At 40.3% G+C, this 23,952-nt stretch overlaps 3 protein-coding genes across 5 annotated transcripts in view; 1 reads left to right on the top strand and 2 right to left on the bottom strand.

Moving 5' to 3' along the window:
* Window positions 1-23,952, bottom strand: part of ZBTB25 (zinc finger and BTB domain containing 25) — a 156,861-nt gene that overhangs the window by 52,049 nt on the left and 80,860 nt on the right. The window contains exon 5 of one of the 3 annotated variants that reach the window (XM_079126279.1): window positions 2,607-3,729. The exons of 1 other annotated variant lie outside the window; for it this stretch is intronic. In XM_079126279.1, the coding sequence (XP_078982405.1) occupies window positions 3,661-3,729 (69 nt within the window). In that variant the 3' untranslated portion in view covers window positions 2,607-3,660. Of the gene's footprint in view, window positions 1-2,606; window positions 3,730-14,088; window positions 15,886-23,952 lie in introns of those variants that run through there. One more of the 3 variants, XM_079126280.1, reaches the window with a different exon arrangement.
* MTHFD1 (methylenetetrahydrofolate dehydrogenase, cyclohydrolase and formyltetrahydrofolate synthetase 1) overlaps window positions 1-23,952 on the top strand; it is a 67,381-nt gene that overhangs the window by 1,832 nt on the left and 41,597 nt on the right. Inside the window, exons 2-3 of the mRNA XM_079126273.1 lie at window positions 13,991-14,075; window positions 23,282-23,341. Coding sequence (XP_078982399.1) covers window positions 13,991-14,075; window positions 23,282-23,341 — 145 coding nt within the window. The remainder of the gene's footprint in view (window positions 1-13,990; window positions 14,076-23,281; window positions 23,342-23,952) is intronic.
* On the bottom strand, window positions 8,353-9,528 carry LOC306653327 (protein N-terminal asparagine amidohydrolase-like). The gene has a single exon (XM_079126303.1). It carries the CDS (start codon window positions 9,449-9,451, stop codon window positions 8,537-8,539), a length of 915 nt encoding a protein of 304 aa, XP_078982429.1. The 5' UTR covers window positions 9,452-9,528; the 3' UTR covers window positions 8,353-8,536.

Below are 23,952 nucleotides of genomic sequence, written 5' to 3'. Positions count from 1 at the left end.
TTTCATTTCCCTTGATTATATATCCAGAAGAGGGATTGCTGGTTGTACTAATTTGTATTCCCACCAGTGGTGTACTAAGATTCCCTTTTTTCTGTATGCCCCCCACATTGGTTATTTCTTTTTTGTGGGGGGTGGTACTGGGGATTGAACTCAGGGGCACTGGACCACTGAACCACATCTCCAGCCCTATTTTATGTTTTATTTAGAGATGGTGTCTCACTGAGTTGCTTAGCACCTTACCATTGCTGAGGCTGGCTTTGAACTCCACGATCTTCCTGTTTCAGCCTCCGGTGCCGCTGGGATTATAGGTGTGCGCCACCTGTGCCACTGTGCCAGGCTTATCTTTTTGATAATAGTCATCCAAAGTGATAGGAAGTGATATCTCATAGTAGTTTTAATTTGCATTTCCCTGATGATTAGTAATATTTAGCACCTTTTCATGTACCTATTGGCCATTTAAAGAAATCTTCTTTTTCAACACATTGCATACTAAACTGTATTGTTTTTGCTTGACTTTCCTTTTTATTTATTTTTGCTTGTATTCAAACCTTTTACCAGTGACTTTTTCTAGGTTAAAAACTTACTTTTAGAAAGACTGGTTGTGAAGAGATAATTTAGGTTTGTGTCTTGGCAGGGTACCAAGAATTGGTGCGTTCTGGGTATGTTTTATTTGGATAGAGAGCAAATTAAATATGTTTATGAGTTCCATAAGTACAAATAGATGGATTGTTTTTGTGTATATCCCAAACACCTAGAAACCCTATTTTACTACTTGTGCAACTTTAAACAAATTGCTTAACTCCTCTGTGCTAAAATTTCCTCAGATGTAAAATGAAGATAATGTCCAGTGCCGTTGGATTTTAAGGATGATTAAATGAGTTCCAAACAAAGGAGATGTCAGAATTGTTTGTGGCACATAAGTGCTCAATATATGTTAGCTATATTAATGATTGGTAATTAGTTAGTATATACATATAAATGATGGAATCATTTTCTTTATGACAGTGATAGCTGCCTTGAATCACTTTAGGAACTTTTTGTTATTTTTATATTTAAGTGTGGATACATATAAAATAGTATACCTATTATAAATATACATCTCAATGAATTTTTTCAAGTGACTATATTTGTGTAACTAAGCACCCAGATCAAGAAATGGTATTACTGGCAGTTACGGAGGCATATACTTATAATTCCAGCGACTTGGGAGGCTGAGGAAGGAGGATTGCACATTTGAGGCCAGCCTCCGTAACCTTGTGAAACTGTCTCAAAATAAAAGGGTCTGGGGAAATAATTCAGTAGTAGGGTGCCCCTGGGTTAAATCCCCAGTACCAAAAGAAAAAAAAAAATGGCATTATTTGCACCTGAGAAGCATCATCCAGTTACCACCCCTCATAGGGGCAATCACTATCCTGACCCCTGAAACTAGTTAGTTTTGCCTGTTTTTGAGTTTATATAAATGGCATCATACTCCATTTCTGAAATTATTCTGTTACATGTAGTTATAGTTCATTCACTCATAATTATACTTCATTGACTCATTGCAGTATTGTATTTTTCTGTTTGCAGCCGTTTACATATCTGTGGACATTTGAGTTTCCAGGTCTTGGCATGCATTCTTTTACATGTCTTTTGGTGGATTATCATACACATTTTTGTTGAGTCTATATACTAAGAATAGAATTGTAGGATAATAGAACATGTATACGGTCAGTTTTGTTTGATATCGTCACTCTTTGCAAGAGTGTTTTACCAATTTATACTCAGAAAGAACTGTTGAAAAATATCAATGCTTGGTGCAAATGCCATACTAACCTAATTGGATTCACTTGCCAGAAGCCACCAGACTCAATATTTAAAAACCAGTTTTTAAAGTTTGCTCCATGCAAGCATCCTAAAGGTTGAGACCATATATCCAAATTCTTAAATCTAAATCAAGTTCCCATCATCGAAGAATGGGGTATCAATGATTTGGCCAGAGGTGTTGAAGATACTCTCTAGAAAAAAGCTGTTCCATGTACTGGAATAGTTTCACTCTTCAGTTGGTTCAGAAGTAACATAGCTAAATAAAATTTAATTTAATTGAAATTTTAATTTTTGTAGTGGTTGGGATAGAATCCAGGATCTCATGCATGCCAAGCAAGCACCACTGAGTTGCATCCCCGGCTGACTTTTTGCATCATCCTGTTCATGAACAGTCAGTACAATTTGTAAAGGAGCATGAAGACTTGAAAACATAAATTAAAACACACACACGCACACCCCGGCCTTTTTTTTTTTTTTTTGTTCACAGAACTTTCTTCAATGTACTCATAAGGTGGTTCTTACAGTTAGCTGTATCTTAGCATTTTGACCTTCCTGGAGAGCTTGACTCCCGGGAACTGTGCTACAGTGTTTATAATTCTTCACAGGGTAGGATTCCTGAAAGGGGAGGTGGCCTGCCCAACTCATGAGATACCATAGTTCTTGAGATTCCATGTGTTGAAACTGTAGCAGGCAGCTAACCCTTGGGCCATGGCCCTGGGGCATTCCTGAAAACAGGTTTTCTTTTTTTTTTTGATGGTACTGGGGTTGGAACCCAGGGCCTCAGACATGTTAGGCGAGTGCTCTGCCCCTGAACTACATCCCCAATCCCTTTCTTCGTCCTTCTCATCTTCTCTCTCCTCATTCTCTTCCTTCTCTTTCCTCCTTCCTCTTTTTTTCTTTCCTTTTTTTTGAAACAGGATCTCCCTAAGTTGCTCAGACTGGACTTGAACTTCTCCTGTCTCAGCCTCCCAAGTAGCTGGGATCATAGGTGTGCCTCACTGTACCCAGCAAGAAGGTGGTTCTTAAAGCTTGAGCATGTTGGGCTGCAGATGGAGGCTTGTGGTGCGGTGTCCCTACCTTTCCTCTTTTGCTAGGCCAAGGACACTCTAAGAGGAAAGGTAAGCACGCTTCTTCCATTGCTGCCAGGGATCCTGGAGACCAGAGAAAGGGTCCCTCTTTCCTAAGTTTACAGATCAACCTCCTTGATTGCCACCAACTGTTGGGCCTCCCGGCGGTCACTTTGCAAGGCTTCAAGTGACCTGGGCAGTTTCTTCCTCCAGATCAATGGTGTGGATACAGTGTTTGAATCAAAAGATCTCTTCCTTGGTTGGAGGAGAGAGTGGGAAAAAGGTCATGAGTTTCACAGTCAGAATTTCTCCAAAATCCAGTCTATTACCCACACCATCCTGCAAATAGGGAAATAGACCAGAAAAGCAATGTGTTTTGGCTAATGGCTACTAGGCTGCTTCATGGCAGAGGCTCGACTAGAACCATGGTGTTCACCTAGCACGTGGTGGTTTTCACTCTCCCAGGCGCTGGCTGCTTGCTGAAAGGATTTTCGTAAACTCATCTGTTTTTTTACAACAGTCTTCTCTCATTGCAATTTCTGCGCTCTGCTGAAAACTCCACCCTGACTTTTGTCTACTTATTAGTCTGCCCTTATACATTCCTGGGAGCCAAGTTCAGCATTTCGGCTTTCTTTCTCCTTGGGAACCCTGATGGACTGAGGTGCCACTTACCTCCCTTTGGAAGTAACACCCCAATTTCTCCCTGTTTAGTCTGTGGCAGAGGAAGGCTGCTCAGTTCTTGGTGGCCAGGAAGCAGAGAGAGAGAGTGCCGCCAGCCCCGAGATTCTTAATGGTGAACGAGACAACTTGAATGGGTTGTTCTCTTGGAGTTGGTGGACTGATGGGTAGATTGATGCTAAAGTGAGTAAAACAACAGGAGGTAGTAAGCGGTGCCAAGAAGAAAACCAGAGTAGGGAAAAGGGATAGGAATTTCTGTGGCATGGGGGTTTCAATTTTTAATATGGGAGTTAAAGTATCCTATTCTTTGAAAAAGTGGCCAATGGACAAAGACTTGAAGGAGGTGGAGCTACTAGCCTGCCAATGTCATGTGGAAGAGGACTCCTGACCAAAACAGCCTGTGCCCTGGACCTTTAACATAACCAGTTAATAAATGACTGACTTGGGGTTAAGGGATGGCCCTGGGGAAAGCTGACCGCGTGGAGAAAACATTGGTGTTGAAACGTGCCTTGGGATGAAAGTCTTTTAAGAGATACATAGGGAGAAGGGGGTGGATGTTAGTATTGGAAAAATCACTTTGCTTTGGTTGGTGGAGGTAAAAGCAAACCCTATCTGTGCATTTCAAAGTTTGCTGCTGTTTTGTGAATTTTTTTTTTTTTTTTAACTTTCCTTTGCTATAATTAGACCTGCTTTCTCCAATAGGGGCATTTTTCTTTATTTATTCTCTTTTCTAAAAAGACTGGTTGAAAAAAGACAGATGGTTTGCCACTTGGAAACACCAGGGGTAGATGCTCTGAGTTTTTGTTGGTTGGGAAGTTGGGTACATTTGTAAATTCCTTGTTGATATGCCTTGAAACCTAAGCATAGTTGCTGTAGACCACTGGGCAATAGTTACCCTTTGTGTTTTGGTTTTTCCATCTGTACTTCGGTGTACTAATGACACCTAACTTATAAGGTTGTTAGAATTAATGAGTTATTATTTATAAACTTATAAAGTATTTAGAGCAGTCCCTGATACCATAGAAAAGGGCAGTTCTTTTTGGCTACTGATTTAACATTGATAAGCCCTTTCTTTGTCCTGTAGGTGAAATACCTATGTGCCCTTTTGTGCTCAAAAAGATTTGTCTGTAATATGCTCCAACTTTTGGTGTCCGATCACTCCACAGTTACGTGGGGCCAGGCACAGTGGCACATGCTTGTAATCCCATTGGCTCAGAAAGCTGAGGCAGGAGGATCTTGAGTTCAAAGCCAGACTCTGCAACTTAGTCAGTTAGCAAGTCTCTAAATTATTAAAAAAGGGCTGGGGATGTTGCTCTGTGGTTAAGCACCCCCAGTACCAAAAAAAAAAAAGGTTACATGGAGCCTGGAAGGTCCTAGCAGGTTCATCCAGGGAATCCTACGCAGGAGAGCAGATGGGACAAGTGTTCTGTCTTTATAAGGAGAGTTGGGAGCAGGCAGTTTGGCAGTGGAGTTTTGAGCAGGGGTGGGTGGCTCCCCTATTCTACCCCCTATTTGTATGAAGAATCCCCTGGAAGAAGGGGTATCAGGCTGACATAGCATGGAGGAGGGTCAGTGAAGCTGAAGGAAAGGGCTCATGTAGAGACTGGTGGCGATTAAGAGGCATGTTCTGCTCCAGGGGCCTTGGGAAGCCAGTCAGCCTCACTGTCTTCTCCATTGAGTGGGGTGACGATGACTCTATGTCCTGGAGGTTGCCTGGAAGATGGAAAGCATGTGGAAAGCCCATGTACTAACTGTGGTCACAGTTATGTATTTTTTGACATCTGATCCCCAGCACTGAAGGCCCTAGTATCCCTGCACTGTGCACTTTGATCCCCTTGACACTGGTGCCCTGTAAATCTTTGACCTCGAAGGAGTGAGTGGCTGACGGTGCTGTGGTCAGGATTCCTCAGCCACCTCAGCCATCTCTCCTCTCCATTTTGTAGTTCATGAAACTTTTTTTTTTTTTTTTTTACTTTTTTTTTGGGGAGGGGTTAGGGGGGTTAAACTCAGGGGTCCTCAACCACTGAGCCACATCCCCAGCCCTATTTTATATTTTATTTTGAGACGGGGTCTTACTGAGTTGATTAGTATCTCGCTGTTGCTGAGGCTAGCCTCAAACTTGTGATCCTCCTGTCTTATCCTCCCGAGTAGTTCATGAAACTTTAACCACAAGTGACATGCCTTGCCCCAGAGTTTCAGTGCTAGTGACAAAGACTCAACAGTGCATTTTCCTTCCTTACTAAGGGCTTGTTGATTGCTTGCTAAAAGGAATTGCAAGCTTTTATCCCCACCAAGACCTGTCTTGGGTTTGGTTCTCCCTGAGGCATTTACAGTTGTTAGGAGATGACTCAGTCAATCTGTTTGGGAAACAAATTGATCCTCTTCAGAAAGTCAATTTTGAGCTCCGTGTGGTGGCACATAGCTACAATCTCAGTGACTTGGGAGGCTGGGGCAGGAGGATCACAAGTTCGAGGCTTGCCTCAGTAACTTAGTGAGACCCTGTCTCAAAAAAAAAAAAAAAAAAACAGAAAAAGAAAAAGGACTAGGTATATATCTGTGGTAGAGCACTCCTGTGTTCAGTCCCCAGTAAACCCCCCACCAAAAGTCATTTTCGAGGTTTTTGACTGATTGTAGATTGATCTAATCATCTTTGTTGGCTAAGGATTTTCCCCTCCTTGATGGGAAGGTCTTTGCCACTAGCCTGGGCAGTAGAAGTGCAGCTTTGGGTTTCTGATGCTTGAGTCTCAGAAGATAAAGAAGCTTTTCTGTAAAGTGTTTTTACCAGAGCCTGTCAGGAACTTTTCTTCATGATTAAAGATCTTTCCTTTGGGTTTTGGTGTCAAACACCAGTCCTTATTTATTTAGTAAGCAGTCTGAGACCAAAGCCCTAAGATTTTCCTTAAGTCTTGTCTAAGGGCAGAAAGATCTGGTCTTTGTGAGACTTTTCCCATGGAAGAGCTATTGGACTGCTCTTGTCCTCCAACTGGAGATGCCTTAGGCTTCCACACTGCCCATGGATGGTGGTCCAGAGGCCTCTAAAGGGACTTGTAGCCGACGTTAGAGCTGTAACTAACCATGGCTAGGACTGTGGTTATGTAAGCTTCAAAGAGAGAGACCGATTCTGACTGGGAGGCCCTGGCTGGGAGGCCTGCTGGCAGACACTCTCCCTTGTTGGCACATAGTTGGGCACAGCTTCTAGATCCTCATACTCAGCCATCCTGTCTTGCCTCATAACTCTTCCTATTGGCAGAAGGTAACAAAACAGTGGTCTTCTAGCCAAACGTTTTGTTTTGTTTGACTTGCAGAATTATTTTTAAAAATTGGATTACATTTCAACATATTTATGTCTGTAATAACACATAAAAATCTGGATGCCTGACTTTTTGAAAAGATAGGAAAGTTGAGCAATACTGTACTCTGTATTCTTTTTTTTTTTTTTAACTCATTTATTTATATGTGGTGCTGAGGATCGAACCCATTGCCTCACACGCTAGGCAAGTGCTCTACCACTGAGCCCCAACCCCAGCCCTAATGTTGCCATTTTGTCTTATAGGAGTCAATGATTCTCTGCCTCCTTGGATGGAGCAGGGGTGGGGAGGTGGGATCACAGTGATTAGAGTCCTACCACCCTGGGTTGCATGACCGGGGACACCAAAGTTCCTTTTCTCTTTATGACCCTTCTCTAATGAATTTGTAACCCACTTTTCAACCTGTTTCCCTAGCTCCATTTGTTTCTCTGTCAGTGATTCTCCAAGGGGAATGGTTTCCCCTTCCTGTACTTCAGGGCATTTGGACATGAGTGGAGACTTTTTGGTTATCCCATGGTGGAGGAGAGGGATTATGTGCTATTAGCATCTTGAGGCAGAAGTCAGGGAGGCTGCTAAGCATCCTACAAAGCACAGGACAATCACTTTAACAAAGAATTATCTGGTCCAAATGTCAGTAGTACTGAGATTGAGAAACCCTGATCTAGAAGCTTAAAATAAGTAGCTACTGTACATCGTGTATGTGGATAAATGATGGCCTTTACCATCAGAGAGAATTCATTAAAAATTTATATCTAATTTTCCTGTCATAAGTATTAGGCAATTTACTTTTCCTTTCTTAGATCTTTGAAAGAGTTAGAATTGGATGGAAGAACTTTGCATTATAAATTTTCAATGAAGCATAAAATAACTTCACATTAAGCTTTCAAATATGTATTTGGGTTGAATTTTAATAGTTTCCATTATAAATATTCTTCTACATAATAATAGAAAATGCTATTATCAGTTGACTATTCCATATGCTAATATACTGTAGCTTTTTGTTATATTGGTGGTTTTATGACCAGTCAGATTTCTTTCAACAAGAAGATAATTTTGTCTTTTAATTTGAGGGACTAGGAATTTAATGTAGTTAAAACACTAGGTGGCCTCACAATCACAATTATTTTTATAAGAAAGTACTTCTTAAGCTTTTTTTTAAAGAAATTTGAAGTACTTGTTAGCATAAAAGTTATAATGAACAAATGAAAAACAACAAATGAATAAAACGGAAATAAAGCAAATTAATTAAAACATATGTGCTGAATTGCATCGTTAAGATCTTATAAGAATAATCTGCTCCTTGGAGGGGAAAATAAATTTGGATTCTTATTTAGAAAAAGCCCTGTATTGGGTGTTTTTGAGAGGAGGGTTTTATTGTGTTGCCCAGGATGGCCGAGCACTCCTGAGCTCAGGTGGGTCTTCTGCCTCAGCTTCTGAGTAGTTGGGACTATAGGCTCCCACCTCTATGCCTGGCTAAGGGCTTCCCTTTTTTTTTTTTTTTTTTTTTTTTTTTCCTTTGCCAAAATAAGATTTTATTTTGAAAGTCATTTGAGAGATGCTGAGGAAGGAAGGAGGCCTAAGACTCAAAGGATGTACATTCCAAATTTATCTTCTTTCCAAACCCCACCGATGGTCTTTGTCATACCAAAAAGCAGCTTTCTTTGGTAATTCCTACATTTAGCTTCCAGGAGGAGAGATCTTTTCCCATAAGCCATCTTTGTTTTTCTTGTAAAGGAGAGCTTTATTTCCAGGAAACAGCGTATTTGTTGGAGAGGGGTATTTCTTTAAAAACATCAAGGTAGATCTGATATGTTGAACAAAGTGGGGGGGCTCAGCCAAAGGGGAAGTGGAAAGGTTCTCTAGTATTTGCTTATCATCTTGCTGCAACCAGAAATCCACATGTGGAAATGGCATCCAGGAATACGGGCCTATCTGAAGTTGCTCGGTCTTTGCATCATAAATGCTAATCATCGGGCCTCCAGCTAAAGCTCTGGCAGCACGCAGCTCTTCCTCGGGGCCTCGATCTTGAAAGGTGGCTCTGTATATCTCTGCAATGCCATAAATTATTGGGAAGTGGTTTTCATTTTCTTCCCAGTCATTTAATTCTGTCACACATAACGTCACTAAGTGAATGTTATCTTCTTGTTTGTCAAATTCACTAAGAAGTTGGTGAGTAAGTTTTTGTGACAATTGCCTGTCATCACTGAAGCCTCCCACGAGGTGCACTTCCAGCCTTCCACTCTGAGCGTGGTCAGAGAAGGATTTTATGGAGTTCATGATCAAGGGGACCTCGGCTTTGGTGTCAGTTCCATCACAATGTGTCAGGCAGGTGGCCCCATTACCTGTGTGCCTCAGGACCACAATGTGACAAGTGGTGGCATCATCAGAACCCAGAATGGAGATGGAGCCATCCTTTGGGGAGGTCACTGCAAGCTCTCTTTGCTGAACATACAGAAGGCCCTGGGGTCCCACTTGTTGAACAGACTGACCTCTGAGAAGTCTGGCTCTTTCCTCCAGAGGCGGGTGGGCTCGGACCAGGTCCCCGGCGGACTGCGGCAGCCTCACGCGCCGCCCGTCGACCAGCAGCGGCATCACGGAGGCGGCCGCCCGGGCAGGCCCAGGGAGGCGGCGGCCTCCCCAGCCCCGGCGCCGCCGCCGCCCCCGCCCCTCGGGCCCAAGGGCTTCCCTTTTGATGATGAATGTTCTTAACATTTTCTCTGACCATTATTAAAGGCATTGCTATGTATCTTTTCCTCCCCACTTTGGTGCTGGGCTTTGTATCCAGGGCTTGGCACATGCTAAACATGCAGTCTACCACTGAACTACCTTCTGTGGACCTTCTGAGGATTAAGAATTACTCCCAGCCTGTACTACGTTTCAGCATTTGATGCTAACAGCAGCTTTGTTTTCTTCCTGTACATTTCTTAGCCATGTCCCTAAATACCTTTTGCTGCCTTCTTTGTCTACCACGTAGCTTCTGTTGAAATATCCTTGTTAGCGTGTATTTCAGCAATGTTTTTCTTCCCTGCCATAAAATGTCAAAAGACTTGAACCTGTGGTATCATGGTAGAAAGGTAGTCTTGGAATTCATAATAGACTTTGTCAAGAATAATTGTATAAGACTTTGGGCTAAAGAGATGACTGGCGACAGTGAGGGTGTTAGACTGTATAACAAGGACTCTCCAGGGATAATACGGTTCTGAAGGATGTTCACCTTCGACTTTTGTTGATGAGGCTGTTTCACAGTTGTATGTGGGAGAGGTTAACCTGGAGAAAATTGATAGTAAGGCAGATGACTCTTATCCGACAGAGAATCAAGGAAATCTTGGACAGGTAAAGATTTCCTCCTTGATTTCTGCCCCTTATTTTAAAAGATAATCCTAAACATTACATTTTATTGCAGGATTTCTCACCCTTGGCACTATCACTATTAACTTTTAGGCTGGATAATTCTTCATCATGGGGGCTTGTCCTATGCATCGTAGGGTATTACACCCTGATCTCTACCCACTATATGCCAGTAGCATCTTAGTTAAAACTGTACCTGTGTCTGGTCGTGCTTGTGCTTTTTGCATATCTAAGTAGCTATAATTATTTTACTAGTATGTATCCATCAGAACCAGAGAGACTTTAATGATATATTGTTACTTTTTCTTCTTTCATTAACACTCCAGTGCTGATTTCTCCTGCATAGAGACTGAGGTGTGTCTTCTCTTAGAGTTTAGAGTTAATGTCCGATGTGTGCAGTTCTGGTGTTCAGGGACCACCCACTTTGGCCTCACTTTACTCTGGAATCCTTGCCTGGAGGGTGTAACTCATAGGGATGGAGAGAAACAGGAGGCAGCTGCAGCTCAAGGTAGTTTTTGATGATTTAGAATATCTAAAAAAAATTTTTTTTAATTGTAGGTGAACACATACCTTTATTTTTATTTATTTATTTTTATGTGGTGCTGAGGCTTGAACCCAGTGCCTCACACGTGCTAGGCAAGTGCTGTATGCTGAGCTACAACCCCAGCCCCAATTTAGAAGGTTTTAATGATTAGGAAGTTGTTCTGTTACAGCATTTAAACTTTCTGGAATTTATGGGCTTCTCACCATTTAATTCACCACAGTTTCATGGCTCTAAAGACCCATGAGGGAATGTTCACTTTTTCTCTCCATTTTCCTCTTTTGTCGTTTCTTAATTTAAGCAATTGTTGACCTTTGCTTTTCTTCTTTTCGTGTTAGAGTTCTTCGGTTAGTGGCTAACCCAGAAAATGAACACAGGCTAGAATATTTTAGGGGACGTAATCAATGGTCCTCCCTGACTTTACCAGAGTAGAAAACTTTCCACCTATTGCTTTAGCATTCTGAACAGTTAGTTCTTGCTGGTTATGGTTTATGGACATTTAAAAACATCTCTTATTGCTCTTCTGGTCATGTTGTGAAAAGGGCCAAATGCCTGCTTTTAAACACATCTTTCTAATTGGAAGAATAATTCTGCTTCTTAGGACAAGTTTAGGAGAGTCAGTGTAACTGATCTCCAGCTGTGATCTTTTTCTTTTTTTTTTAAGAGAAAATATTGTCCTAGGCGTGGTAGCACATGCCTATAATACCAGTGGCTCAACAAGGCTGAGGCAGGAGGATTGCAAGTTCAAAGCCAGCCTCAGCAACTTATCAAAGCCCTAAGCAGTTCACTGAGACCCTGTCTCAAAATAAAATATAAAAAGGGCTGGGGATGTGGCTCAGTTGTTAAGTGCCTCTGGATTCAATCCCTGGTGCAAAAAAAAAGAAAAAAAAAAATTGCAAGGTTAGATTCATTTAAAGGATAGAATAGAAATATGGACCAGTTTGTTCTTTGTTCTTAATCTGCTGAACTGAAAACAACACTTTCCACCTATAGTACCTGTGGTACTGGGTTCCTATAACTTAACACCTGCTGGGTGTATTTTTGTTGTTGTTGTTGTTGTTTGTCCCTAGACTCCCTACTTTAGGTCTCAAAATGCTCACTTATTCTAGAATCTTTATAAAAATTGATAAATAAATTCACTGTATCAGAATAAAATCTGCTCAGTGCCTTAGGATATTTTGTAGTTGGCAGTCTTTCCATCTCCACTTCACAACTCCCAAAACTCAATCCTTTATGTGTAACCCTGGAATTTTCTCTGTGCCTCATGTCACTGTATCTAGAATCTAATCACTTTGAACCAACCTGCCATCAATACTGTAATCCATACAACATCACCATCTCTGCTTGGACTTTGGCAGTTGCAATAGTTTCTTGCTGGTATCCCTGATTTTCACCCCTGCTGTGTGTTCTCAATTCAGCAACCAGAACAAATTTTAAAAACCTAGGTTTGATCGTGTCAGCCCTATTCAAGACCCTCTTAATGGCTTCCTGTCACATTCAGATTAAAAGACAGTTTGGAACTCATTTGCCTACTCAGGGTCATTGCACTTGTTCATCTTTCTGCCACTTGGCCCTAAGGGAAGTCACATGACTTTTGTGAGACTGTTTCTACTTCTGTGAATGGCTTAAGAAAGTTCTCCTACCTTACCACATGATCGAGTGTCTCTAAGTGTTCTTTGTCTTCACTGTCTTCACTTGCTATTGTCTTTCTACTCTTTGGGCTCCTTTTATGTTGTGCTAGTAAGTTATTTCATGAGTTTTGTATGGGCAGGGAAAGGTGAAGTAGAACCAGTGGAAACCTTTCCCTAGCCCTTTTTTGGGAGCACATCGATAGACAAAGACAGAACTTTTACTTTTTTGCCCTATCGTTTGTATCTTCCTTCCTTTCTTTCTTTTTCTCTTTCTCTCTCTCTTTTTTTTTCTTCTGTACAGTGTGAGAGATTGAACTCGGAGGTGCTTTACCACCCAGCCACATCCCCAGCCCTTTTAATTTTTTTTATTTTGAGAAGCTAAAGCCCTCCCAAAGTTGCTGGAATTACAGGCATGCACCACCATCCCTGCCCTAATTCTTTTGAAATATATTATTGGATAGAGTATTGATTTGAAAAACAAGGTCACTCACTAGAAATAAAAATTGAAAGTCTAGGGGATGACTTCTTGTACCATTCAACAATCTTGATGTTTACTAGATCAGTTCTAGATGAGCTTTTCCTTTTAACTTTTGTGCCTGTTTATGTCAGTTTTTGCAAAGCATGGAGAAGTAGAGCCAGGAGTAACCCAATTAGAATGAGGGTTCATGTTTATTTGTTATGTCAAGTGCAGTTCAGAGTGAGAGGAAGAAAGGTAGATGAAACTGGATCTTCAAGAAAGACAAATACTGGGCAAGGTTGAGCTATTTTGAATATTTATTTATGAATATAATTTAATTTTTGTAATGTCCTATGTTGTTGAGAAATTATATGTTGAATAAATGGAGTTTCATATGAGGTTGTTCTTTTAACATTGCGTTATATTTTTTGTAAGGGAAATTCTTATGTGAATTGGAATGTAATTCGTAAGTTCATGTTGAATTTGCTGTGGGATTCACCTGATTTATCATTGAGTCTTATGTCTAGTCTAGTCTTCTTACTAGGTAGGCTGAGCAAAAGATGTGAGCTTGAGTTTTTCCCTGTAAAAGTTTTTCATGACAATATCTGGTGAGTTAAAGTGCTGAGAAAGATGACAACCAGTGCCTTCCAGAAATTTTGTCCAGATTTTTACTTTTCAATGTATGATTTAAAATGCCATCAACTAGCATATTTTATTTTATTTTGCGGGGGATTGAACCCAGGACTTTGTGCATGCTAGACAAGTATATTACCACCAAGCTATACTCCTAGCCTGACTTATTTATTTTGAGACAGAGTCTTCTTGTTACCCAGACTGACCTGGAACTTATGATTCTCCTATCTCAGACACCCACGTAGCTGGGATTGCAGGCGTGTACCACCATGGCTGGCCCAACTTAATACATTTTAAATTGACTGTCCTCACACCCCACGGCCCAGTCATCATCAACAGGAGTTAGAAAATATCCAAGTCAACTTGAAATCTAGAAAATGATGAGATGATCATAGTACATTATATCCTAGATTCATTTAGTGAAGGTATTTTTAATTTAAGAGAAATACATCTAATAATCCATGTCACTTATTTATGCTTGAAACATGAAGTATTATCTTCAACCTTTCTTTTTTCTCTAGGCAAATAAGGGAGAGACTGAAGGACCAAATCATTCAGATGAAGGAGCAAGTACCTGACTTCACACCGGGCCTGGCGATTTTACAGGTATTATCATGGTGTATTTCCACTAATGACCTCCCTACCGAGACACACGGTAGCAATTCAGGCAAAAGGCACGTCAGACTTTTTCCTCCTTTTTTATTCCCCCTCCTTATTGCCTTTTGTGAAATCCCATGTCTTTACAGTTTCTCTTTGCAGGCAACTCTTCTTCTCAACTTTCATGTGCTGGTCCCTGTTTTTCTCTCTGGCTGCCTTTCCCCAGACCTGTCTCCTAACCTTTGATCTTTGTAGGACCCTTTATGCTCTTCAAAATTTAAGACCTCAAGGAGCTTTTGTTTACCTATTCATATTTGCTGTATTGGAAATTAAAACTAAGTTTCAAAAATATTTGTTCATGTTAAAATGCCAATAGGAAGTTTATTATATTGTAAAATAAATGAAAAAAAAAACTTTGATAATAAAATTTAGTGAGAAGGGGGGCATTATTTTACATGTTTTGTAGAGCTCTACTGTCTGACATAAAGACCTGGTAGAGTTGAAGGGGTGGATTCCCATCCACTTCTGCATCCAATCTCTTGCTGAGTGCCAGTCTGGTTGAAATATAGGAAGAGAATCTGGCCTCAGACAGATGTATAGTGGTTAAAGGGAAGAATTTTTTTTTTTTAATAGTTGTCCAGATAATTGTGGTATTTTTCCTCTGATACTGTATTAGGATTCACTAAGTGAAGTTTTTAAAGGTTAGTTGCAATGCGGAATCTGAAAGTCTCTTAGTGAACTTTCATGCTTTGTTACATCTTTTCATGTTTTCATACTTTGTTACATCAAAATGTTAACATTTGGAACCCATATTTACCCAGGGATGGTTTTGTAACATTCTTCATTCCTCATTTGGAAAATAATGGTTCACTGAATTAGGCAGATTTTCCAAATGCTAACATATTTTGTTACACAATATTTTTAAAATCCCACAATCATATCACCAACAAACTCATCAGAAAATTTTAAGGATTAAAAAGGTGTCAAGTTCACAGAGGTTGATAAACAGTTCTAATTTTTGCTTGAAAATTGGTGCTGGAAATTGAACCCAGGACCTTTATGCCTGCTCAGCACATCTCTACCATCAAGCTGCACCCCCAGCCTGGAATGTTATTATTGGCAACAAATGCAGTTTGTTGTTCTCCTTGAAGTTCATGCTTGCTTTATTCAGTTTTGAGAAAATATTTGGCAATCATTTTTTGTCAACTATTCTTTTAAGTTAAGATGGTGTTCCATAGAAAAATACACCTAGTTCAGCTGGCAAGGCACAAAAGCCCAAGTGCTTTTCCTTCTGACAGCCACTGTACTTCCCTGGGTAAAAGAAGTGCTTTATGAATGTGTCCTGATTCTTTACACAGAATACTAAAAAGACATTTACTCATGGGTTGAGTTTTAATAAAGTCAATATTTGTATTACTTCAAGGGCATTCCTAAGTGAAACTGTCACCTGTTTTTATTGTGACAATGAAGGATGCCTTGGAAACCAGAGTATGGTTTGGTACCCTTGTTTCAATTTGTGCTGTCCCCAGCAGTCTTACCCACTGTTGTTTTTGTGCCATGGGTAGAGCAGTCAACACAATGAAAAAGCAAACCACATAGTAGCATGTGAAGTTGTCAGAATCAAAATGGAGTCACTGTGTCAAACCTTGACAAATGGAGCCAAGAAAGACCATGAAGGGAGAGCTCTCATGCTTGATTGCCTGATAAGAACTATTCCAATCTGGGAGTGGTGGCACACACCTTTAGTCCTAGCAACACAGGAGGCCGAAGCAAGAGGATCACAAGTTCAAGGCCAGCCTGAGATCTAGTGAGACTCTGTCTCAAAAAAAAAAAAAAAAAAAACTGTCACCAAAAACTGCCCAAAACACAGACTTGCACAAAACCAAAGCTACCACAGCCTTACCCAGAAAATACTTCTGTAAGGTCATTTATCCAACAACTGCCTGTCTGACCTTAGTTGCCACCCTTGTTATTGATTCTTATGGCCAAGGGTGATTGTTTCAAAACAACTAATGGAACACTCATTTTGCCTTTAAACTCTCATCTCTCTTTTCTTCTGAGTGTGCACATAGTTTGCTATGGCAGGTGCATTTCATTGCAGTATTCATTCTGGAATAAATTTATTATCTTTGAAGAATCTCCATTTGTTATTTAGATGGAATGTTATTTAGACAGAAATTCTATCATGAAAATAATTTACCCCTCAGATTTTTTTTTAAAATTTATTTTTATTGTAAACAAATGGGATACATGTTGTTTCTGTTTGTACATGGAGTAACAGAATACTATTTGCATATTCATACATTTACATAGAGTAATGATGTTTGATTCATTCCATTATTTTTTTCCTTCCCCCCCACCCCTCCCACCCCTCTTTTCCCTTTATACAGTCCCTCCTTCCTCCATTCTTGCCCCCCTCCCACCCCCCATATGTGTCATCATCCGCTTATCAGTGAGATCATTCATCTTTTGGATTTTTGAGATTTAGCCCTCAGATTTTTTAAAAAAGAATTATTCATTTTGATAGTGGTTTTTACCTTTTAAGTTGTTTTATTTTAGTTTTGATCACATGTATTAGTTGTACCTATTAATGGGATTTAGTGTAATATTACAGCATCCACTGATCAAATTCAGTCTCCCTTTACCCTCCCACCTCCACACCCTTCCCAACCTCTAGTAGTCAGATCAACCTTATTTAGCTTCTACATATGAGAGAGAACTTGTAGTACATGTCTTTCTATGTTTGGCTTGTTTCATTTAATATAATATCCTCCAGTTCTATCCATTTTACTATTAAATGACAGGATTTCATTCTTCTTTATTTTCGAATAAAATCCATTGTGTGTGTGTGTGTGTGTGTGTGTATTTATTTATTTATATTTATCACATTTTCTTTATCCACTCATCTGTTGATAGGCACCTAGACCAATTCCATATCTTTTTTCAACTGTATTGGAGATTGATCCCAGAGATACTCTACCACTGGACTATAACCACGGCTCTTTTAATTATTTTATTTATTTACTTATTTATTTTTTGGTGCTGGGTGAATCCAAGGGAACCTTACCACTGAGCTACATCCCCAGTCCTTTTTATTTATATTTTTAAATTTTGAGACAAGGTCATGGTAAGTTGCTAAGGCTGGCCTCAAATTTGCAATCCTCCTACCTCAATTTCCCAGGTGTGTACCACCATGCCCAGCTTCATTCTCCATGTTAACTCTTGTGAATAGTGTGCCAATAAACAGGTATCTTTTTAGTCTGTTGATTTCATTTCCTTTGGACATATGCCCTGAAGAGGGGTAGCTAGATCATTGGTTATTTTCAAAACCAAAACAAATGCTGGTGAGAATGTGGAGAAGAAGGAACTCTCCTGCACTGATGGTGAGAATGTAAATCAGTCCAGGCGTTATGGAGAACAGTATGGAGGTTCCTCCAGAAATCACCGATGTTTGAAAGGGTATTGGGATCCCTCAAGAGTACACAGGCTACACTTTGAGAACTACTGCCTTAGGTGGTCCACAAACTTTGAAATCTGGATCCCATCTGAGCTCTAGACTCTTGGTTCCTAGAAGGAACACCATTGTCTCCCTGCCTTCTCTGGCCCCCTTTGCTTGCTGTTTCTCTTCTCCCACCTACCTAAACTGTATGAATGTCTTAGGGCTCAGCCCCAGATCTCTGCTCCATCTTAATTTTTCCCCAAGTGACCTTACCCAGTCCCATAGTTTCATGAGGGAATACTTCTAAATTTAGGTCTCTAACCAGAGTTTCTTCCCTGAGTTTCAGATTCATCCAGAAGGGAGGCATTTGATAAATATTTGTATGGGCAAATGTACAAATATAAATGACTGTTGGAAGGTTTGATTTGGATGACAAGACTTCACGGTTTTCCTTTGAAACTCCCTTCAAAACACCAGCTTCCTGCCTCACATTCTCTATTTGTATGTCTCCACATATATCATCTACCCCTTGCTAAGTTTCCCTTCCTTGTTTATCAAGAATTCCAGCGTGAATGCTACTTAAATTCCCTCCCATTACTGTGTATCTCACAGGCCTTAGGTGAGGGAAAAGGTATAGAGGGTATCACTCAGTGTGTGGTGTATTCTCTGCTATGGTGGGTTTTCCTTTTTTTTTTTTCTTTTTGCAAATTACTGAGAATCAAAGTAATAGGTTGTGGGTGTACCCTGGTACATTTGGGGACTGGTTATTGCTTGGCTTATTATTTTATGTTGTAGAAAGAAAGTAAATGTCATAGGTGAGAAGTCTGTTTCTGGACTGGGGGTGTAGCTCAGTGGTAGAGCTCTTGCCTGTTGTGTATAATGTCCTGGGTTCTTCCTCCAGCACCGAAAATAAAAACCAAATCTGTTTCTGCAAACTGTTAAATAAAAATTATAGTAGGTCTGAATTTGGGCTAAGATCCTACATCAGGCCCCATCAGTTCAATCTGAAAATTGAAATGAAATCACTACTGCTGATATTCCTCCTCACCTAGCTGAAACCAAGCTGTTTATGTGTTCTGAGAACTCAGGATTCAGTAATGACCTTTCCCAAACAGGCTAGTTTCGATTGGCATGGTTCCCTCTGCCTTAATCCTTTTGCCAAAACAGGTAACCTGATGTTAACCAATCAGCTATATTTCTGTCATTCTAACTCCCTACCCTAGTCTACAAGGAAAGTCACTTTGAAATCCCACCCCCCCACACATACACACACACACACACTTTTTTATTTATTTATTTTGTGATGCTGAGGCTCAAACTCAGCCTGGTACATGCTAGGCAAATGTTCTACCACTGAGCTATATCCCTAAGCCTTTTTGGTTTTTGTTTCTGCTTCTTTTCAGCCCTTTTCTGTTTATAAAACCAACCTCCTCTGTTCACCTCTTTGGAATACTAATGCTACTTTATTGCCCAATTGCAAATAAAACCAATTAAGATCTTTAAGCTGTTGAAGTTTTGTGCCTTTTCAAAGCCCTTCTTAGCAATTTTGGCAGGTGTTTTTCCCACCCTTTTAAAAATTGACTTCCGGAATTGACTTTAAATGCATTGATTACAAGTGTTTTTCTTACATAAATACTGTTCTACAGCTTGTCTCCAATGTCCTTGCTGATAAAACAGTGGTAGGATATTTTGGTCTTGTACTTTAGCACTGAGTCGACACTTTGAAGGCTTACATAATCTGTTGCAATCACATTTCTGTCTGGCGGCTCTTGTATTTTCTCCCAATGCTAGTACCACTATCTTCCTACGTGACCATGCCAGATGCCTGAAGTCCTCTTTTAGAGGGTCTTTCTGGCCCACTCCCTGTGATTCTGACTCCCATAAGCTCTGGGAATCTGTTCCCTCCTCTTGATTCTTGCTGCCCCTACCTGTGAACCATTACAGCGCTTACTGGTTCTGGGCTTTTGATGTGGACTCCTCCTCTCTGTCCTTTTGACAACAGTAGTGTTAAAATGCAAAGCTGATCACAACTCATCTAATTTTCATCAGTAGAATGACAGTACTAATCACATATCGAGTGTCCATTACAGTTCAATGATATGTATATATTCTACTCTACTTTTTATATTGTCCCTACAAAGTGGGACCAATCCCCTTACAGTAACTGGTGCTGAAAGAATTTGAATAGCTTGCCCAAAGCCAACCAGGAAGGGACTGGGATATGAATTTAAACCTGTCTCTAAAACCCCATTTTTTTCCTCCATGTTTTTCAAATTCCTTAACATTATATTCAAGAACATTCATAAAAGGAAAATAAAACAAAAGCAAATAAATATTTGTGATCTGGCCTAAGTATATACTTAGAAGTTGAATTTTTTCTTTTATAGTAACTTCTCAAATAAATGAATATTTATAAAATAAATGAATAAAACGTGAGTTTTTAGCTGGGCCTGGTGGCACTTGCCTGTAATCCCAGTGACTCAGGAAGGGTCACAAGTTCAAAGCCAGCCTCCACAATTTAGTGAGATCCTGTCTAAAATAAAATAAAATAAGATAAAAAATAAGAAGTACTGGGGTTGTGGCTCAGTGGCAGAACACTTGACTAACATGTGTGAGGCACTGGGTTTGATTTTCAGCACCACATATAAATAAATGAATAAAATAAAGATTCATCAACATCTAAAAAAATATTAAAAAAAAAAAAAAGGACTGAGGATGTAGCTCAATGATAAAGTACCCCTGGGTTCAATTCCCAGCAACCCCCCAAAAAACAAAACAAACTTGAGTTTTTTTTTTTTTGTTTGTTTGTTTGTTTGTTTTTGGTGCTGGGAATCTAACTCATGGCCTTGTGCTTGCAAGGCAAGCACTTTACCACCTGAGCTATCTCCCCAGCCGCAAACTTGAGTTTTTATGAGATACAAATAAGGCTGTATTTCCATTCCTTAGCACATAAAATACCTTAATTATTAATAACATAAAATCTAATGCTTGCTTCCTCTCAGAATCTATTTAGAGTGCTTTATATGTATTCACCCAGTTTCCACAAAATATGTGGACAAAAAGAAAAAAAAAAAAGTAATAAATTTTACTGACCTGAGTATCTTCAGAAAGTTTTAAGACAGAAGTAAGAACTAATGAGTAGACCAACACCCAAGATATTTTATGCTATAAAAATAGGGATTGGTAAACGGTGGTCTAAACATTGCCCAGATTGTAATGGATTTAAAAAGAAGTAGCAGCTGCTGTGACAGGGTATGTTCCCTATAAAGCCTAATATATACCACCCTGTCTGGTCCTTTACAGAAAGTTTGCAAACTTCTGATGTTTAAAAAAAAAAAAAAGAAAAAGAAAGAAAGGAATTACCCCTATCTTGTTCTGGAATAGGGTCCTTTTTTTTTGGATGATATAATGCACAACTACTTTGAAGAAAGAGATTAGCATTCCTGATAAAATGCTGAAGTACTGTTCTTGATAAACTAATGGGATTAAGATTTGTTCTGAGACACCAGTCATCCACCCACCCACTTGACTGCCAGTCAAGAATCTAATGTTCTTTAACTAAATATTCTTGTACTTAGTCTATCAATGATTGTATAACTATTTTTTCTGTATAAAATGCCTAGAACTGGGGGTATAGTTCAGTGGTAGAGCACTTGCCTAGCATGTGTGTGAGACTCTGGCTTTGATCCCTACACTAGAAGAATAAATAAAATAAAATGCATATACTGAGAGTGAATCTTTGAATTGACCCCTTAGATGTCTCTTCTTTAGCATTTTGATTACATTAAAATGTTGGCATAAACTCATGACTAAGCCTTCTCTTTGCAAACGGTAGCAGTTTTGGAGTTTTAGAAAAATTCCTTCAGGCAGAAAATAGTTAATATATAAAGGAACAACAACAACTTTAGACTTGTCTTCTGTAACAATAGATACCAAAGACAGTATCTCTGAAGGAAAACACTATATGGATTCAACTTGACATGACTGTAGCCATCTTGAGTTGTTACTGCCATGATCGCCCCAAAATAACCCTAGTCAGTTGTTCCTGTATAGTTTTCCAGCAAGCTACAAATAGACAAAACCATTAGAGTATTATGTGAAGCTTTACAGCTGGACCCTGGCACCAGGGACGCATCTCACTCTTTGATGTTAGCTCAAGATAAACTAGGTACGTTCCAGCTGGGATCAAGTCATTGTCCTAACCTAGATATGTCTCTGTTCCTAACCCAAATTGTGGGATCTAAACTGGTTGTGTTGCCACTCAAGAACACACTTCTGTCAGGAAGTCCGTCCACTAATAAATTGCACTCTCTGCAATACTGGATCTGTCAGCCTCTTATCCTTTAGTTTTATAGCACCTTCGCGTCAGTCCTCATACACCAGGACTAGGTTCTTCTGGAACAGCTGTGATTCCAAATTCAGCCAAGGTCCTTCAAATGTAAAGGACAACAGAAAAATATATTCAGGTATCTACAGGCTCAGAAAAATGCCTGCATACCTTTCCTGGAACCATGACTTATGGTAGTATTTCAACCGCTTGAGAGAGAAATGAAGAGAAACTCTGAAGTAGAGAAATTGTAGTTTAAAAAGGACTGGTAGGTGCTGTGGATATATAGCTCAGTGGTAGACCACTTGCTTATAATATGCACAGCTCTGGGTTCAGTCTCTAGCCTGGCAAAAAACAAACAAATCCCCCAAAACCAATTTTCCCTTACAGAACTGAGAACTACATGTGTAAGTGATGCCTGAAGCCAGGATTCAGGCCGTGTCCTGAGATGTGAGGGCAGCATCTGTAGCTGTGTCCATATGGCAAGGTCTGGCAATACGGTTAGACAGGTGCTGTGGTCCTGTTCAGAGGAACAGGCCCCAATCATCTTTGGTATCAAGGCACCTACTGCCTTTCCCTCTGCAGTTCGGGGAGAAACCAAACTTGTAGTGTTTTTTAACCTCAAAAAGGAGAAAGGTTGACCACTGGAGTGTGGGAAAATACTTGGAAAATGAAATTTTACAGATAAATGGTTATAATGGAAAACTTTAAACATGTTCATGATTTAAAAAATGGAGAGAAAGTAGGGAGCCGCAGCAGAGTCGCCCAAAGGAGTTGGCTCCTGCCCTGCCTTTCCTCTGCTGGGAGGGTGCCAGACTGCCCTCTGCCTATCTTGGCTGTCTGTTCTGTGAATGAGGGCCTCTGGCTGCTTCCTCTGTGTGGCTGGGCACCAGAGCTCTCCACTGCTCCTGGGGGTGGCTGAAAGCATGCAATGTGCCTTTAGTGCTCTGCCTCTCCAGTATCTTTTGCCTGGCAATTTCTCAGTCCTCCAGGCCTTATTCTGGCATAGCAGTAGAAATCCCATGTTTCTGGTAGCTCTGTTGCACTCTAGCTTAGTGCTTCATTTCTAGGACAGAGGCTTTTTCTTTTGAAATAGGGTCTCCCTGTGTTGCCTAGGCTGCCTTGAACTGGTCTCAAGCGATCCTCCCTCCTCCTGGGTAGCTGAGACTACAGGCACCAGCCAACTCTTCCAGCTTGACATTTTCTTTTATTTTGGCCTTTTTGGTGAGAGTTGGGTGAGCCTTGTTGGGTAGGGGGGTAGATGTAATGATGCCACCAGTGTTCATCTCCCCCTCCTGTACCAACAGCCTCCTTTTTCTCCTATAAAGGTTCTCTCCAACAAGAGAGGCATGCTCGAACATTCCTTTTATCATAACTAAAATTGTAGAAGCTTTTCTGTACACTTTGCCTTTCCCTAATTGTCTGATTTGCATGTATTTATTATTCTAGGTTGGCGACAGAGATGATTCCAATCTTTATATAAACGTGAAGCTGAAGGCTGCTAAGGAGGTAAGGCCTAGAGAAATGGTGTCGTCGCCCTCCCCCACCTCCATCCCAGTCCTGCTAGTTACCCCTTATCCTTCCCATAGAACCTTTACTGCCACCAACAGACATTTGTGTGTGTGTGTGTGTGTGTATTTTTTCAGTTGTAGTTGGACACAATATCCTTATTATACTTATTTATTTTTATGTGGTGCTGAGGATCAAACCCAGTGCCTCACAATGGTAGATGAGCACTCTACCCCTGAGCCACAACCCAAGGCCAACATTATTTATTTTGCAAGTCAGAAATAGGTGACAGTGTGGCAGCCTCTGATTTGCCCTTGAATGCTTTCTCACCCATGGTTTTTGTACTTCCCAAAGAGCAGGAATAATGGACACGATGTGTGGTGACAAGTGAACAAGTAAATAATGAACGGTTGGAATGGGGGACTAAGTCTTCAGAACATGAGGGCGAAATCATGACGAACAATCTGGTTTTTTTTAGTCATATCCTCTTTTTTTCCAGATGATTATTTAATTTGTAAATATTGTACAGGCCAGCCAAATCTAAGCACGTGACTTCTTAGAGATGGAAACCCAGTTAAGCCTAAGGGGTTTGGAATGGAGCAGGGACCAGG

The sequence above is a fragment of the Sciurus vulgaris genome (assembly GCF_902686455.1).
Source record: "Sciurus vulgaris genome assembly, chromosome: 2".
Taxonomy (NCBI): Eukaryota; Metazoa; Chordata; class Mammalia; order Rodentia; family Sciuridae; genus Sciurus; species Sciurus vulgaris.
The sequence above is the reverse complement of the archived record's forward strand: the minus strand, read 5'-3'. Positions and strand labels throughout refer to the sequence as shown.